We start from the raw sequence: 18,470 nt of genomic DNA, 5'->3' as shown, positions 1-18,470 counted from the left end.
TTTTTTTTTCCTGAGGCAATTGGGATTGAGTGACTTGCCCATGGTCACACAGTTAGGAAGTGTTAAGTGTCTGAGACTATATTTGAATTTGGGTCCTCCTGAATTCAGGGCTGGTACTCTATTCACTGTGCTACCTAGCTGCCCCTTGGGCCCTTTCTTAAAACATCCTCTGCAGGTAAATGTTTGAATCTGAATGGAATCTGATGTACTTCTTTAATGTGCCTTCTTGTTTTCATCAAAAAATAGCAGGCTCAATGAAGATTTGGATGTTGATATACTATCATCAGCACAATGGTGCTAACTTTTAATGTTGGAGCTTTTCACTGGCAACCAGTTAAAATGCCATTCAGTATAATTTTTAAATTCAGTTTTTCCTAACATAAATGCTTCGTTGTGACTTTGCTGGTAGGAAAACCAGACATTTCTACATCAAAGTAGTTATTTTTTTTTTAATTACAATCTATTTTGTCAGAGTGTAAATTTCTCTGATGCATTAGTCTGTGCCTTGAAGAATTGAATTTCTCTTAATATTTCTGGGAGTTGGCTGTCTTTTTGGACCAGTAAGTTTTCTAGTCTGCTAAATATAGCTTCCAATTGTAATTTCCATAGTTGGCAAAAGAAGTATATATATTATTCTCAATCATTTAGGCCATGTATCTTCTATTATTTCCTGTCACAGCAGGAACATATTCCAGGTATAGTTTAAAACTAGTATTCCCTCTAACACACACTTTTTGAATTTGATGATGTTTTGCAGAGACCCATTTTCTTTTTGATATGTAACTTCATTAATTTTATTAATTTACTTTTTTTTCAACTCTGTGATAAGGGGTGGCTTTTCTTGCCAAGATAAACACCTCTATAGTCACCCCTTATCCCATCCTCTCTCCCTCTCTCTCCCTCTCTCTCCCTCTCTCTCCCTCTCTCTCTCTCCCTCTCTCTCCCTCTCTCCCTCTCCCTCTCCCTCTCCTTCTCCCCCCTTCCCTCCTTTTCAGTTTCTCCTTCTTTACTAGGATTTTTTTTTGTTCTGATTACAAAATACCAAGCTTTCCCCTGTTACTAGTCCCACTATCCTCACTTAACTGGATCTGCCAGATCCATTGACTTTTCTTGATCTCCATCCTTCTTAATCTCTAGGTTTTTGTGAAACTACAATCTTGGTTCTCCTTTTACTTTTCTGATCCTTCTGGGTTTCCTTATTAGAGCATCAGTGATATTGTTAGCTCTCCAGCTTTATGTGTTTCCTAAAACTCAGTCCTGGACTATCATATCTTCTCTCAGCATTCCTGCTTTTTGATAATCTCATTAATTCATGTCAAATTCGATTATCTCTGTGCAAATGACTCCCAAATCTATATCCAGTTCCAATTGCCCATCATTAACAATTGAACATTTCAAATTGGATTTCCCATTGCTATCTCAAACTCATTCTAGCTAAAATGAAACTTAAGTCTGTTTTATCTACAACTCTCTCCACCTTTTCCCCTTCCCTTTTATTCCTGTCTCTCTTTCAGTAATTTCCATTGGTTTCCTATTACCAGTGCGAAATACAGATTTCCCTGTTTGACTTTTAAAGAAAGCCCTTCCCACATTAGCCCCATTCTCTCTATCCAGCTTTTTTCTGTACTTTGTGGTCTAGCCATACTAGTTTTTTTGTATCCTTCATATTTCATCTCTGAATTTTACATAGGCTTTCTGTCCTTTGTGCCTAAAGTAGATTCCCTCCCCACTTTCACCTTCTAGAATTCAAAACTCAGCTCAAGTGCTTAACTTCTGCATGAAGTCTTTTCTCAGTCTTCCCACCCACCCCCATATAAAAAAATCACTTTGTATTTATTTTGTGTGTGTTAAGTAAAAAATATCTTCTTTGTATATATACAATCACTAATCAAATATAAACTCCTTAAGGACAGAGATTATTCATTTCTCCCTTTGTATCCTTGTCATTAACTTCACTGCCTGGAAGGAACATAATAGATTTTTGGCACAAAGGATCTATTAAACTTGGGAACCATCAGTGTAGTTTGTAAAAGCCTTGTACTATTTCTTCAAGTATACCAGATAGAAATAATAAAGAGAGATATCTTATGTAATAATACCTATAAACCAGAAATTTGAAGTTCTTCATATTCTGTAACATGCACTCCTGGCAATTACAATTATAGTCTGTCCTAGGCCCAACAGAGTACCTTTGACCACTGACCTTTGCAGTGTCAACTCTACCCGGCTCGCCTCCTCTGAGGCCTTCAAAGGTCTCTGGACACGATCTCTTGAATCTATAATTTAATAACTAGTAACACGCTCAAGAATAGCCAAGTGTAATCTTAAAAGCCTTTATTATACCTACTACATAACGCCCTGACTTGTCAGTTCCCTAGTGAACACCTGGTCTGAAGACCCACGTGTTCTCTACCAAACTTCTTACCTCTCTGCTATCCATCAGCTTGGCTTGGCTACCCCAGGCTAAGGAGCCAGGTTAAGGAGAGCGCCTGCTGTCTGCAGTGGGCTTATAAAGGGCCTGTGAGGTCACACACACAGCCAACCAGCAAGAGAGTCTTCACCCATTACGAAGCTATCTCAATATGGACAGGATCCCACTCACAGGGCAGTCCTATATCCACAGAGATTACTTCCTGGGGCACTCAATCTCCTATTGCGCTGTGGTGCCGCCCATTTAAAGGGCTCTTACAATATTCCAAAAAGATACAATGAAAACCTATATACCTTTCATGAAGATAACCACCACCCAAAGAGCACAATTTTGTTTAAAGTATATTTATGCTTAATAAAAAAAAAAAGAGAGAGAGAGAGAGAGACAAAGAATACCTTTTCCAAATACTTGATTTAGTTGGAAAATCATTTTTTTCTCTAATATCTTCACTTTGCAACTTTTAAAACACTGACTCGTGGTGTGAACTAATGAACTAGACTAACACAAATATGTGGATATTAACTCAATTGGAAAAGTGTTTCAAGGTGTCATTTAATGGGGGCAGCCCTTAAATTGAAATTAAGTTGAAAATGACATTGCCATGATGTAGGAATCTTCTGTAGGCTCCCTTCCAAATTAAATTTCTACATAGTTCTAACAAGCTCTTTGACTTCTCTATCCATAACATATTTTAGAAATAGAAAATACACTAGTAAAGCATGGTTTTTGATGGCCATTGATTGTAAGGGCTCATTCCTAAAGATTTCTCAATAGACTGAGGACATAATAGTGCATATTGCTGTTCATAATGGCTACATTCAGCAATGATACTAAATGTTCAGTTATAGTCAGTATATTTTAAGAAGGAATACAATTGTTTAGAATGCATATTAAATTTATGTTCAGCATTTAAAAAACTTTGATGTTTAAAGGGACTAATCTTTAGTATTCTAGAAATATTCCAGACAATTCGTATAGTAATTCAAAATCACAAATCTATACTTAAATCCATGTTCTTAATCAATTACTGTATCAGAAATATTCTTCCAAAATTGTTGGTTTCTAAGAACATAATGATCCTATTTCTGAGAGTGGTAACTCTGAGCCTTAGAAACTTAGAGAGATTTACTGCTCTGATCCTTTTGTTCTCCATTATGTTAAATGAGTTTTCTTCAGAGATTTTATAATCTTTTATTTCTTCCCCAGATTGGACGATCTACTGAAAGCCCCATTGATTTTGTGGTAACTGATACAGTTCCTGGAAGTCAAAGCAATTCTGATACACAGTCAGTGCAAAGTACTATCTCAAGATTTGCATGTAGAATCATATGTGAACGGAATCCCCCCTTCACAGCCAGGATATATGCTGCAGGATTTGACTCATCAAAGAACATCTTTCTTGGGGTAAAAAAAATTTTCCTGAATCAGGCTTTATATTTATACCAGCTTATAATTTATAATTACAGATAAATGGATTTTTTTTTTTTCATTGTTGCTCTTCTAGGAAAAGGCTGCCAAGTGGAAGACTGCAGATGGACAAATGGATGGTTTGACCACAAATGGAGTTCTTGTTATGCATCCACGCAATGGTTTTACTGAAGACTCTAAACCAGGGGTATGGAGAGAAATTTCAGTATGTGGAAATGTATTCAGCCTACGTGAAACCAGATCAGCTCAGCAAAGAGGGAAAATGGTAAGTTCAGAAAGAACTTTTTAATTCATTTTTTCATAATCAAGAAGAAATCAGCTATCAATAATAATTTGAAATAAATGAATTCTTACACTTGCAAACAAAACTGCTTCTTCACACTTAACACAAGATTGCATGAGATTTATATAAATTATATGTCAAATATAAAAATATTAAATATGATACTAGATGATAACTCACCATTTTACATTTATTTCTTTTACATTTCTCCTATTTAGTCATTCTGAAATCTAGTTTTCTAAATTGAATGCTACAAAGGATCTAGATGCTGTTTTGTTCTATGTTCCCTAGCTACATTTACTCCGAGATTTTCATATCGTTTGCCTATAGTTTTTTATCTAGTTAAAAGTATTGTTAACATTTCAATTATCTACCATTACCTTGCAGTTTAAAAAAAAAGCATTTATTATCTCAAATTAAAGCATCTTTATTTCTAAGCTTTTTTTTTTTTTTTTTTTTTTTTTTTTTTTTTTTTTTTTTTGTTACGACTGCCCCAAGATTTTGATAAGTTCCTAAAGAGCAGTCAGGGAGTATTTAGTATTCTTTCTAAGCACATCCAAAACTGAAATAGTTATGTGTAAAGCCAAATTAACCCTGCTTCTTCTTTTCCTTTCCCACCCAGGTGGAAATTGAAACGAACCAGTTACAGGATGGCTCTTTGATTGATCTCTGTGGCGCCACCTTGCTGTGGCGGACGGCAGAAGGCCTTTCCCACACGCCCACAGTCAAGCATCTGGAAGCTCTGAGGCAGGAGATTAATGCTGCTCGGCCCCAGTGCCCTGTGGGGTTCAATACACTTGCTTTTCCTAGTATGAAAAGGAAAGATGTTGTCGATGAAAAGCAGCCTTGGGTGTATCTGAACTGTGGCCATGTTCATGGGTATCACAACTGGGGTAACAAAGAAGAGAGAGATGGGAAGGACCGGGAATGTCCCATGTGTAGGTCGGTTGGCCCCTATGTCCCACTCTGGCTTGGCTGTGAAGCTGGATTTTATGTGGATGCAGGCCCTCCGACTCATGCTTTCAGCCCTTGTGGGCACGTGTGTTCAGAGAAAACAACTGCCTACTGGTCCCAGATCCCACTTCCTCATGGCACTCACACTTTCCATGCGGCCTGCCCCTTTTGTGCACACCAGCTGGCCGGAGAACAAGGCTACATCAGACTCATATTCCAAGGACCTCTAGACTAATAAACGTGCATTAGGATGGCACGAAATTTATAAGCTAAGTGATGCAGGTTTTTTCCACCAGTTGTCTACAATTTCTCTGCTTTGATCATTTACATTAAGATGAAGACTTTTTTGGGAAAAAAAAATTTTTTTGTATTGTAACAAAAATTCCTGAACAAAATCTGGAAGAGTCAAGCAAAGGAATCTGGTGCCATTCCAGACTTCCATATTCTGTGTCTGATTATATATTTTGAAGAAAGAATTAATTCAATGCCTTCATTTCTGTGTTTTTTGAATCACTCATCCTCGGTGTCTTAAGAGATGTTTTGTATTACTGAGGTACTGTTGGTTCAAACTATGTTAGTTTACAGTTTGGATGCAAACATTGTAAAATACAGCAACATGTACATTAACTTTCCTTTTCTATTTATCTTCGTTATAGAAAATATCTGAGAGTGTATTTGCTAGAGTAGCACAGTAGTGTAACATCCCTTGCGTGGATGCTTTGAGTCACTAGCAGAGAGCAGGGATTTGCAAGGTTAGGAAAAACATTATGAAACAAATCTTTTCTTTTTTTAATCAAAAATAATATTAAATTTGGTAGATTTAGTAGAATGCTTTGTAAAACAGAATTCATGCAAATTACATTGTATAAGATTTGTTTGTTTTTAACCACATTAAGGATAATCAGGAAGGATTTTCTTAAAATGTTTCTCTAGTGTGTAGTACTATAATAAACGAACTTATCACTAAGAAACATTTTATATGCTCCTTTGAATATGCAATTTAATCTAGATTATATATTTTCCTCCCGTGATAACTAATCTGTTTTTAGTATTAGCAACATTCGGCAGGTTTATTTATTTATTTTTTTTTTTTTAGACACAAACTGTGGTTCATCTGTTCACTGGAAAAATCTTTCATAATTAGAAACTGCATAAATTAGCACGGAGAGTGACTTGGCTTTTTCGAAAGAAAAAAAAAAAAAAAGATGCTTAAATTGGGTGTTCTACATTTGGCCTAATCTGCAGATTTGGAAATATAGATACAGACATAGATAAAGTGGGCTGATTGGCACAAACTTGTGTCTTTGAACCCAGAAGACCTATGGACTTGAGTCCTCAAAATAGTTGGTTTACATTAGAACTTGAGTTAAAATTATATTCAAGTCCCAGTGTTCCCACAAAGCACTGGTCACTTCAGCAAACACATACTTGAGCAGGCAATAGTAAACAAGAGTGACAGCAGAAATGAAAGAAATTGTACACAAAAGTCTGCTAATGAAACAAGTAGCCTTTAAAACTTTGCTTTCAGAAGCATGAAAAATTCCCTCCTTTTTTCATGCACTGATACACATGAAAGTTATAGATAGATGTGCTACATGAAAAAAAAGGTCTTGTGACATATTTGTAAATTGGTATATCCTGGGATTAGGCTGAGGTTTTTCCATTTATGATGTTTTTCCTTTGGTTTAAGAAAAAAAAAAAGTATATAATAAAAATTGACAATAGCAAATTCCTGTACTTTGTAGCATAGCTTTGATTTTCTCAGTAAAAAGAACAAAAAAGATTCTTTTGTTTAGAAGCCATGAACTGTTTTACTTCAGCTGTCAGATTTTCCTTGTTTTTTTTTTGTTTGTTTTTTTTCCTAAAAAAACAATTGTTTGGATTCACTCAGGAAATGCATGTCAGGAAACCTGTATTTTAAGTATAAGTAACTGCTGTTACACCCTTTTCATAGAAATATAATTGTTTTTGAAATTTTCTAGATTCATGCATTATGACTGATGCAGCACAGAAATCAACCCTCATATTGTATTTGTTTTAATCATTTCTGTTTGGGCTATACCATAGCTATTTTTTTTTTTTTTTTTTTGCAATTTAATTTATTCAAACTGTAAGTAAACACTTTTCAAAATAGACATGTGAAGCTTTCTTTTTTTTGATTTAAGTTTTTTGGGTTTGTATAGGGAAAAAAAAAGGCAAGAAGGGGAAATTGATGGTAGGGATACTGGAGGAGACAAACTATTTCACAAGCTGGAAGAATTCATTTCTTGTATGTGGAAGGTTTATGTTTAATGTATTAGTCCTTAGAATCAATCAATAAATATTAAGCATCTACTAAGTACTGGACACTAAACTAAGATCTGGGAATACAAAAAAGATACAAAAGACAATCCTTTTCTTAAGGGAGGTTATAATCTAATAGGGGAGACAACATGTAAAAAATATATATAATAAACCATAGGTTAAATAAATTTAAAGAGGAAAGACACTAGATTGAGAAGGGTTTCCTGTAGAAGATGTCTAGTTGGGACTCAAAGGAAGCTAGGGAGATCACTAGTTGGAGCAGAAAAGGAAAGCAAAGCAGCCAGAGAAGATAGCCAGAGAAAATACCCAGAAATGAGATGGAGCAATCAGATGGAAGAATACATGCCAGGGAGTGAGGTATAAAAGACTGGAAAAGTAGGAGGGGCCAAGTTGTGAAGGGCTTGTACAAACTGCATGTTTTGCATTTGGTCCTGGAAGTATTAGGAAGGGAAAGGGGAGGAAGGGTTGGGGGATGGTGTGATGTGATTGGACCTTTTCTCTTAAAAAATCACTTTGGAGGATGGATTGGAGTGAGGGGATATTTGACAGGCAGACCCACCAGCAAACTATTGCCATAATCAAAGGTGTGTGAGGTGGTCAGAGTCTACTCTAGAATGGCAACAGTGTCAAGAGGAGAAAAGGAGGCAATTTCAAGAGATGCAGTCGACAGGCCTTGGCAGCTTAGAGAGGAGAGTGAAAGGCCTAGGGAGTCTGAGGGACCAAGGATGCTAGTGCCCTCTGTTGACATGGAGAAGGGAGGGAGGCCTTAGAGGGAAGGACAATGAGTTGTTTTGAACATACTGAATTTAAGATGTGTACTGGATGTTCAATTCCAAATGTCTGAAAAGTAACTGAAAATGCAAGATTGGGGCAGGAGGGGTAGATGTGAACATCATTAGCCTAAAGATTGTCATTAAATGCATTATGAGCTGATGAGATCAGCAAGAAAAAAGGAGCCAGGGCAGAACCTTAATGGACATTCGCAGAAGGAGTGATCTGAAGGAAGGGCAGAGAAGGAGAAGGAAAACCAGGAGACTAGTGTCCTGAAAACCTTGAGAGGAAACTAAGGAAAAGAGTAAACTGTGTTGCCAAAGGCTGTGGAGAAATCAAGAAGAAAGGAAACTGACAAAAGGTACTTTAGAGGTCATTTAGTTTGACCCCCATTTTTTAATTGTCCAGTTTCCATCTGGTCTGACCATGACCCCATTTGGGATTTTCTTGGCAAAGATACTAGAGTGATTTGACATTACTTCTCCAACTCATTTTACAAATGAGGAAACTGAGGCAAATAGTGACTTGCTTAGGGTCACACAGTGAAGTCATATTTAAACTCAGGAAGAAGCTTCCTGTTTCTAAACCCTGCACTCACCCAACTGCCCCACACTCCCATTTTACAAGTAAAGAAATCAAAGTCTCAGAGTGGCTATAAATTGCTTGCCCAAGTTCAGACAGGTAAGTAGAAAGTGGCAAAACTGAGATTTAAACTTGTGTTTTCAATCCAAGTCCTGTCACCATGCTAACTCTTAAATTATTGAAACAGATTTTCCCTGGTTTTGAGATGGATTCCTGGTGTGGAATTGGTCCTTTAGGAAATGTGAATCAGGATGAACTGGGGGTAGTAACGTGTATCTGAACAAAAGCATTTAGTAATTGTAGTACGTTTAAATGGCATCAAAGTAGCCTAAAAGAATTGGGGAACTTCTCAACATGTCTACCCTCTCAAGGGATTTTACAGAATAAAATTGAGCAAATTTTGCCTACACAGTAAAATATAGAGTAGGTGAATCTTGTTCATTGCATAACTTAAAACTTTGAGATTCAGATGTTTCAAATAGTGTCACATTAGCATAAGGTTGCCTCAGGAAAAGTTATTGATGAATTATATCTAAATTTAACCAGAATCTCACAAAATCCCATTGTAAAGCTACTTTGGCCTATTACTATAGCATTGTTCCTGTGACATTGGAAACCTGTAATTTAAAAAACATACACCTGCATGCAGTTCCTTACAATGACCTCGGGAATTAAATTCTGCCTTTGGGGGCAGCTAGGTGGCGCAGTGGAGTCTGGAAGGCCTGAGTTCAAATTCAGTCTCAGATATTTAACACTACTGATTCTGGGCAAGTCACTTAATCCCAATTGCCTTGAGGAAAGAAAAATTTCTGCCTTTTAGTTTGAGAATTTTGAATCTCGTTTCTTTTTTCCACCAAGGCCTAACTCGTCTGAATGAAGGATATGTTCTCGCATGTTTATATTTAAGTAAAGATTTCATCAGCAGCCTCAAGGAGGAAACATTAATATTTGTAGGTTAGGCCTTTTTTTGTGAGGGATCTGATTCTTCTGTCTTGCCCAACAAGGGAAATCAATTTTTTTGCCCTCATTTGATTTCAAGGTTATGAAGCAAGTTAAGGCAAAAATTAAGAGTGGAACTATTCAACCATTCTTGTCCTTCAATGTATATGACTTTTCTAAAACTGGTAAAACAGAGTAAGAAAATGCTTTCTAGCAACATGAAATTATATTGAGTAATATCAGAAATCTCATATTGACAGAAATATTAGCAAATTCAGCCTCTAGTAATTGATGACAGTATGATTTTTCATATTCACAGATCCCTTAGTCTCTTTTAAAGTCATGATTTGAAACTCTTCCACTATCAGATAACTTGCAAAATTGACTATAGATTAATTTGATGTTTGTTGAGGTATTTATGTACCCAGTGCAAGCCACTTGTTTACTTGTGGGAGAAGGTGGAGAGAAGTGTTGATGAACATAAAATAACAAAAAAAGGGAAAATATCTAAAGGCCTGGATAATTCAAACAAAAAAAAGTCAATACTGATAGACCCATCATGAAAGATTGCCTTTCCAAAAGTTGTTTTACCTGAGGTTCTTGAGGTTTTGGTATGATAATTGTGTTATACTGTTGCATGGAGCAATAAAGGGCCTCTTCAAGGAAAGCCATGAGCATTCACAAAAAGTTGACCATGCAATCTAGGAACAACCTGGTGCTACATAAAGAATGCATAGTGCTCTGATTATGACATGTAGTTGGGTGCTCATTGAGTTAGTTTGTCAAGATATGGATATGGACAGGTATTACCAAGGGGCAAAAAATTGGGCCTAAAATTAAAAAAAAAAAAGGTGAGACAAGTCTGGCTTGCATTTAGGAGATTACCTCAACAGCATTTCAACCCCAATCCAGTGTTATATGACTGGGAATCACCAAATACCACAAACTCATAATTATCAAAATTACAATTGACCTAGAGGATAATAGGTAAACTATAGCAGGATTCAGAAGGCAAAAGAGTTTGGCGAACAAAGTTTTGACTTGCATGCAAGAAGCAACATAAAAAAAAAAAATGTTTCTAAGAACATGTATGATGAGAAAGGAGGTGGGTGGATTATGTAGCGAAAGCAAAGACTTAGAGATGGAAAAATCTTTTGTTATTGCTTTTGCTCAGTTTCAGTTATGTCCAATTCTTTACGACCCTATTTAGAGTTTTTCTGGCAAAGATGATGAAGTGTTTTGCCATTTCCTTCAGCTCACCTTACAGATAAGGAAACTGAGGCAAAAGGCTAAGTGACTTACCCAATGTCACATGCTAATAAGTATCAGAAGCAGAATTTGAAGTCAGGCTGTCCTGACTCTAGGCCATGCACTCTTATCTACTATATCACCTAACTGCCCATTGGGAATATCTAGTGTTGTTTGTATTATTCTCCAAAAAATACTGAAAGACAAAAAGGAAGGTTCCCAAGGCATTGGGTGGATCCTCTTTGGAAGATTTACAGAAGGACATTGTCCAGGATCAAAAGGAATAGGTTAAGTTACCATCTTCCTTTGTGGAAAATATCCATGGATCTAAAAAGTATGTTTATGAATTCCAATGAGTTAATAATATGTTTAAAATCGGGTTTTTTTTAATCTGTCTTTTTAATTTAATTAAAAATCACTTTGCCTTGGCTGCCTGATTCCACAACAGGAATAGGATGGAACATATAGCTTCATTATTACCTGACAAGTTAGTGAAATGAAAGCCTGAGCCAGAATTCTGGAGAATCCAGGTAAACTTGGCAGAAGAGAAAGAACGGTGAAAAGCCTTCCTTACTTCCTTATTTCTAGAGTGTGGCTACATGTTATCAGCCATGTAAAATTTAAGACCTGACCATTACAAAATTTATTTATTTTTTGGTTCATTTATGGTTTCAGTACTGTTAGAACTTAAAATAGGCTCATGTTTATTTACAAAAGTGTTTCAATTCCTCCTTTAATACAAAATAGCCATTGAAATGATGTTTGGGTGGGATTTCATAAGTACAAGGAATTCCCCTGTCTGGGCAGGAGCCCAACTTTTAACCACAGTCTAGTTTTTAGATATCAGGATCTGATGTTTCTTTGCCTAAAGGGAAGGTAACAACCAGCAGTTATTCACTGTAAATAACCCAGACACTAAGCTAAATTAAAGCTAAATTTTAAAAAGGTAAGATAAGTCTCTTCTCCTTGAAGTTGTCCTTAATTCAATGTTTGCTGTGAGCAATCTCAATGAGTAAACATTTATTAAAAACCTACTTACTTACTATATGTTGTATGGGCAGCTAGGTACTGGGTCTACAGTCAGGAAAGTTCATCTTCCTGAATTCAGATCTGATTTCAGATATTTACCAACTATGTGACTCCACTTAACCCTGTTTCCCTCAGTTTCCTTATATGTAAAATGAGCTGGAGAAGGAAATGGCAAACCACTCTAGAATCTTTGCCAAGAAAACCCCAAATAGGGTCAGAAAGAGTTGGATGTGACTGAAAAATAGCTGAACAAAAACTATATGCTAGGCAATGTGCTAAGCACTGCTTTGCATGTGTTAAGTTAGGAAAACTTATTTTAACTCCTTGAATGACCTGAAGTCTCATAATCAGCAATCTCTTGGGAACTAAGGTTGGTTATTCAGTCTTTTAACAACAATAAATTTATAATCTACATTTTTTTTCTCTTTTGTATTGTAGTATGGTGCTATAAGTAGAAATGATTTAGCTGCAGGCTTGATTTAGGGACTCACAGTCTGCTAAGGCAAAGACCCATAAGTGAATTACAGAGTTGTGTCCAGGATCTCATCCTGAGCTATGGAAAGAGAAGATTCATTTAAATGATTGACTAGAAGGAAAACTTCTGGGGGTCTTTAGTATGGAAATAAAGTTGGGGGCAGTGACTTTTATGGATCAAATGCAGTAAGACTTCCTATGGAAAACTTAAAAGGTGCTATCATTAAGCCTCAGGCTCTCAGCCTTGATTTGGAAATCTTTTCGGTTTTTAAGGTTTGTTTTTTTCTTGGGATTATTGAGATTTAAATTCAGTATTAAACAGATCAGAAAAGAGAGAGGCATATACTGGCACATACCATACTTTTTATAAACAGTATGATAACAAATGCCATATTTGTCTTTTTATTTTTTAATATATGCCTGGAGGTAACTATGAAGAACAATTCCTGAAGTCTGGAAGTCAGGAACTCATCTCAGACACTTGCTAACTATAACTTGGGTGAGGCACTTAATCTTTGCCTCAGTTTCCTCATTTGTAAAATGGGAGTAATTATAACAATCACTTGACAAGTTAGTTATGAAGATGAAATTAGATATTTATAAAGCATTCTATAAACTTTAATGATATTATTATTATCAATGTCAATTGTATGTTAGTCATTGTTTCATGGTTTATTGTACTTATTGCTACTATTGCTTTGACTCCCCATTCACTTCACAAACCCTTTTACTATAGGTCTTGACCCCAACACTCAAGCATAATTTTCTTTCCACAGTTACAGTGTCTTTTAAATTTTTTTACTTTATTTTACTTTATTTTATTATTAGTAATACATTAATTATATGTAATCATGAATTATATTTAATTAATTATATTAATATTATTTTATTTATTTATTTTCTATTTTATATAATTCCTACTCCTACTCCCACAATGGAATGTAAGCTCCTTGAAAACAGGAATTCCTTCATTTTTGTCCATGGAGTTCCTACTTCTACAATAGTAAACATTGGTCAAGTAGAGAAGCAGGCAACCCCCATGATATTAAAAGAAATTAAATAAGTACTTATTAAGGACCTACTAGGTGCCAGCTCCTGGTGGAACAGTAGGTAGAACCCTGAACTTAGAGTCAAGAAGGCCTGAATTCAAATCTGGCCTCAGTCACTTAATAGTTGTGTGATCCTGGACATCTGCTTCAGTTTCCTCAACTGTAAAATAGAGATAGTAGTAACTCACAGAGTTGTTGTAAGGCTCAAATGAAATGCTATTTGTAATACATTTAGCACAATGCCTGGCATATAGGAAGCACTAATAGAGGTGCACTAATTTCCTTGCCCCTCCTCCCATAGTACTTTATATTTAACTATTGTACCTATATTATATACCTATCTATGTATTTGTTGTCTTCCTCATTAGAATAATTATAAATGGTAGTGTTGTATGTAAGTAAAGGGGTATCTCACATTCCACCATGCAAAGTTCTGCTGAAATTAATTTGTTCTTTAAAAATATAATAAAAATAGGGGCAGCTAGGTGGTACAGTGGATAGAGCACCAGCCCTGAAGTCAGGAGGGCCTGAGTTCAAATCTGTCTTAATACTTCTTAGCTGTGTGACCCTGGGCAAGTCACTTAACCCCAAATGCCTCAGGAAAAAAAATTATATATATATATATATATATATATATATATATATATATATATATATATATATATATATATATATAATACAGGATGAATATAAACTCTTTGAGAGTAGGGATTTTTAAAAAATTCTTTGCATTTGTACCTCCAGCACTTAGCACAAATGTTCAATAAATACTTGTTAACTGAGTAGTTGATTAAAAAGGACTTGTCAATCAAGTCTTTGCAGAAGACTATAGGCCACAGGTTAAACAATAACTGCCTGAAGAGTTGGCGACCCAGAAGGGAGAGACTTATAAAGAAGTGTGAATTACTTGGGATAAAATCACATAATTAAATTTACCAGCATACAATAAGCCTTACACATTTTCAAACCTTAAAAAAAATTTTAACACCTTTAATATATTCCTTTTGCTGTTTTATATGACTTGGCACTATGTTCACAAGATTTTTTTTTACACATATTCTTTAATTTTCATTGTGAAACCATAGTTTTATTACATGGAATGTTAAATATACCTCTGACAGAGCTGCTTCTTCTTTTTTTTTTTTTTTCCCAAATATAGCCTTGATTATAGCCTACAGGTTTTCAATGGAATTTAAATTCTGTGAATTCCTAGGCTACTGAAGTGTATTTATCACTTGAATAAATTTATTAACTTTTTGTGATGAGTACTATAGTGCAAAATTGTATTGCTGTATTCTAATTCCATTTGGGAATTTCGGTATTTTGGAATCATTCCAATTCTTGGTAAATTTATCAAAATTCACTATTCCCTCAATGCAGAAAAGACTTTTGGGTTCAATAGAAGTAAAAAAGTAGGAAGAGAACCAACGAATCGTGTCATGAATAGCAGAAAAACATGTGGGGAATGATTAGTTAATAATTTAATGGCTAAAAGTTAGATACACAGAAAGGTTATGTAACTTAAAGAAGATGATATACCTACTGTCTGAGAAAGGGTTTGAACCCCTAATCTTCTGACTCTGAGACTAGCATTAAATCCATATTCAAACTCTAAAAATTGGAAAAAGAAAGAAATAATTATTTCTCCATTCATGGCTAGGAATTGTTGGCTAAAATAGAAATAGTATGAATCTTTGGCAGTAGATTGTCCTGCAGATAATAGTTATCAAGAGTTCACAATAGTGATTGAAATCATCTAAGATGATTTCTTGGCAGTTTGATTGGTATGGCACGAATAAGTAAATTAATTAGAATTGTCATTTTGATTATATTAGCACAGCTTACCCATGAGCAATGATATTCTTCTAATTGTTTAGATCTAATTTATAATTCCTGACTTTGTTTTGGCAGGTAGCATCCCATATATTTTATATTATCTACAATTATTTTAAATGGGATTTCTCTTTCCATCTCTTGCTTCTGGGCTTTGTTGGTAACATAGAAATGCTGATGATTTATATGGATTTATTTTATATCCTACAACTTTACTAAAATGTTCATTGTTTCTAGTAGTTAATTCTCTAGGATTCTCTAAATATACCATCCTATCATCTACAAAGAGTGACAGTTTTGTTTTCTCATTAAATGGTTCCAGAGTTATGATTTCTTTGCTATACAAAACTCCCTATGTATAAATTTGTCACTAGACTTTGAGGGCCTTGGAAGAGAGAATGAAGATGAAGACTTTGTGCGGCTCTGCCTCACTTAAAATCCAAGTCACAGCAAGTCAGGATATTACTCCAGGATGTGGTCTTTGGTCCTTGGCAAAAACAAGGACAAAGGACAAACAGCTCTCTCCATTAATGCAGAGAGGCACTTATCTCTATTTAATTTACCTTGCCTAGAGCTCTAAGAGGCTAAATGACTTGACATGCATCCAAAACAAGTTTTGAACCTGAGCTCTGACTCTATTTGATTCATATCTGTGTGCCTCTCATAATTTGAAATATCTTCAAATAATTAAAAATAAATTTTTTTCCCTTTTTCTGAGGCTGGGGTTAAGTGACTTGCCCAGGGTCACACAACTGTAAGAGCCTAAGACACATTTGAACTCAGAGCTTCTTGACTTCTAAGCACTCTCTCACTGTCACCTTGATGTCCAGCAATGTACAGGGGGACCAACAAATGCTCCAAGAACTGGATCCTTGCCAGTTACATTAGCTTCAAAGAAACTAATGATTTCAGTTTCTGTGGCAGGGTCAAAATGAAGTAATTGTGGTTTTCCTCATAAAAAAAAACTTACAGAAACTTATTGAAGCTATAATGAGTGTCTATATTTATGCCATGAAAAAAAGAGCAGTTTTTTAAAATAGCCAATTAAGATATATCAGGGTATAAATTGTGGGTAGTTATAAAATTTGAAAAATTAGCATGTGTGTCTGTGTGTATTTAACCTGAAGCATATCAGCTGCTATTTTAAGGTTCACTGATTGCTCAAGCTTTCAAATGTGTTTACTTGATTTCTTTATTTTTAAATATTACTGAGAGGGTGTAGGTGGGTGGTAGAATATGGAATATGTTAGCCGAAGAGACAAGGAATAAAGGGAGAGGATGAATTGGGAATCAGTCTCATGCTTTTTCAAGCACTCTGCCCCTTGACAACACTTAATGGATCCAAATGAATTTATTAAGTGCTTCCTATATATTCCAAACATATCTAAGCACGGGAATACAAAGAAAACCAAACAAAAAATTAACAAAAGATATTTCTCTTGTTTAAAACTAAAAGAAAGTTGCTATTGTGTTAAAGGTCTAAAGAACTGATTCACAAGAAAATAGAGAAACTGCTACCTGAAAGGAAAAAGCAGCTGTGAAGTAGAATCGGTGGGAATCTGGCCAAGGTGCAGCGTGCTTCACATGCCAACATACAAGAGAATGTGGCTGGTCTTTCCCTAATGGAGAATGAGGGTGCATTCAAGCGTGGAGGTGATGGAGTAGAAAAGCAACACAGTGTTTGGTCAAAGAAACCTCAGTGTGACTACCAGTTCCCCTCATTATTGCTTCTGTTGTCTTAGGGAAATTATTGAACATCTCTAGACCCTACTTACTTCATCTGGAATATCATGGGGAAATGATGAATCTCCCCCTCCTCCCAAGGCATTGTGCATTGAGATATAGCCTCTATTAACCAAGTGTAGGGAGAAAGGACATCCTTAATGGAGACTTATGGGGGTAGGTGTCCCAGATTCTGGGGATAGTTGTCCTTCATTTAATTTTGGAGGGGGATTAAGTGACTTGCCCAGGGTCACACAGCCAGGAAGCATTAAGTGTCTGAGACCAGATTTGGCTTCAGGTCCTCCTGACTTCAGGGCTCTTATCTACTGTGCTACCTAGCTGCCACCCCCCCCTTTTATTTAATTTTTAATCCAGGGTGCTCTCGGGTCAAATTCACTCTTGTCGTCCTTTGAAAATTGTAAGGAGATAATATGCAGGCTGCATCTATCGGTTAGGTAATGTTCCCTAGAATCCTGTACAGTAGCTTTGAATCATTTATCTGGTAGATTTGAATCATTCAAGCTGAAGACAGTCACTTAGAGTTACTGGGTCCTATCTGGCTCTCAGGATTGTGTAGTTATAGACATGGATTTCTTTTTCAGGGAAAACTTATCTGCTAAATCAATTAACCTTAAAAGTGGGTACCAATATTGGTAACTGGAAATGAGAAAATTCTAAAAGAAGAGGATACGGGACACTTAGCTTAGGCTCTTAGAATATGGGATTTTACCTTTTGTCCCACCTTTCATATCCTCCCTAAAATGTATTGCAAATCTTGATACTACTGACAAATTTTCAAAGGAAAACTTTATTATTATTATTATTATTATTTTATTATTATTACTACTATGGCTTTTTATTGAGAAAACATGCAAGGGTAATTTTTTCAACATTGACCCTTACAAAATCTTCTGTTTCAAATTTTCCTTTTCTTCCCCCACCCCCTACCCTAGATGTCAGATAGTCCAATACATGTTAAATGTTAAAATATATGTTAAATACAATATATACATACAGTTATCTTGCTGCCCAAGAAAAATTGGATCTAGAAGGAAAGAAAAAAACCTGAGAAGGAAAATAAAAATGCAAGCAAATAATATAAAAAGTAAAAATGCTATATTGTGATCCACATTCAGTTCCCACAATCCTCTCTTTGGCTCTCTTCATTACTAAACAATTGGAACTGGTTTGAATCATCTCATTGCTGATCAACCTATAATCTTCTTCTTGTTGTTGTATATGTACAATGATCTCCTGGTTCTGCTCATTTCACTCAGCATCAGTTGATGTCTCTCCAAGCCTCTCTGTATTTCTCCTGTTGGTCATTTCTTACAGAACAATAATATTCTATAACATTCATATACCATAATTTACCCAACCATTCTCCAATTGATGAGCATCCATTCAGTTTCCAGTTTCTAGC

The 18,470-nt window shown here is 35.6% G+C and overlaps 1 protein-coding gene across 4 annotated transcripts in view; it reads left to right on the top strand.

Annotated features, from left to right (window-relative positions):
* PELI1 (pellino E3 ubiquitin protein ligase 1) overlaps window positions 1-7,229 on the top strand; it is a 56,741-nt gene extending 49,512 nt beyond the window's left edge. For all 4 annotated transcript variants that reach the window (XM_074287045.1, XM_074287048.1, XM_074287046.1 and 1 more), the window contains exons 5-7: window positions 3,638-3,835; window positions 3,936-4,124; window positions 4,765-7,229. In XM_074287045.1, coding sequence (XP_074143146.1) covers window positions 3,638-3,835; window positions 3,936-4,124; window positions 4,765-5,331 — 954 coding nt within the window. In that variant the 3' untranslated portion in view covers window positions 5,332-7,229. The remainder of the gene's footprint in view (window positions 1-3,637; window positions 3,836-3,935; window positions 4,125-4,764) is intronic.
* The last annotated feature ends 11,241 nt before the right edge of the window (window positions 7,230-18,470 follow it).

The sequence above is a fragment of the Sminthopsis crassicaudata genome, chromosome 2 (assembly GCF_048593235.1).
Source record: "Sminthopsis crassicaudata isolate SCR6 chromosome 2, ASM4859323v1, whole genome shotgun sequence".
Taxonomy (NCBI): domain Eukaryota; kingdom Metazoa; phylum Chordata; class Mammalia; order Dasyuromorphia; family Dasyuridae; genus Sminthopsis; species Sminthopsis crassicaudata.
This window is presented reverse-complemented; position numbering and strand designations above follow the sequence as displayed.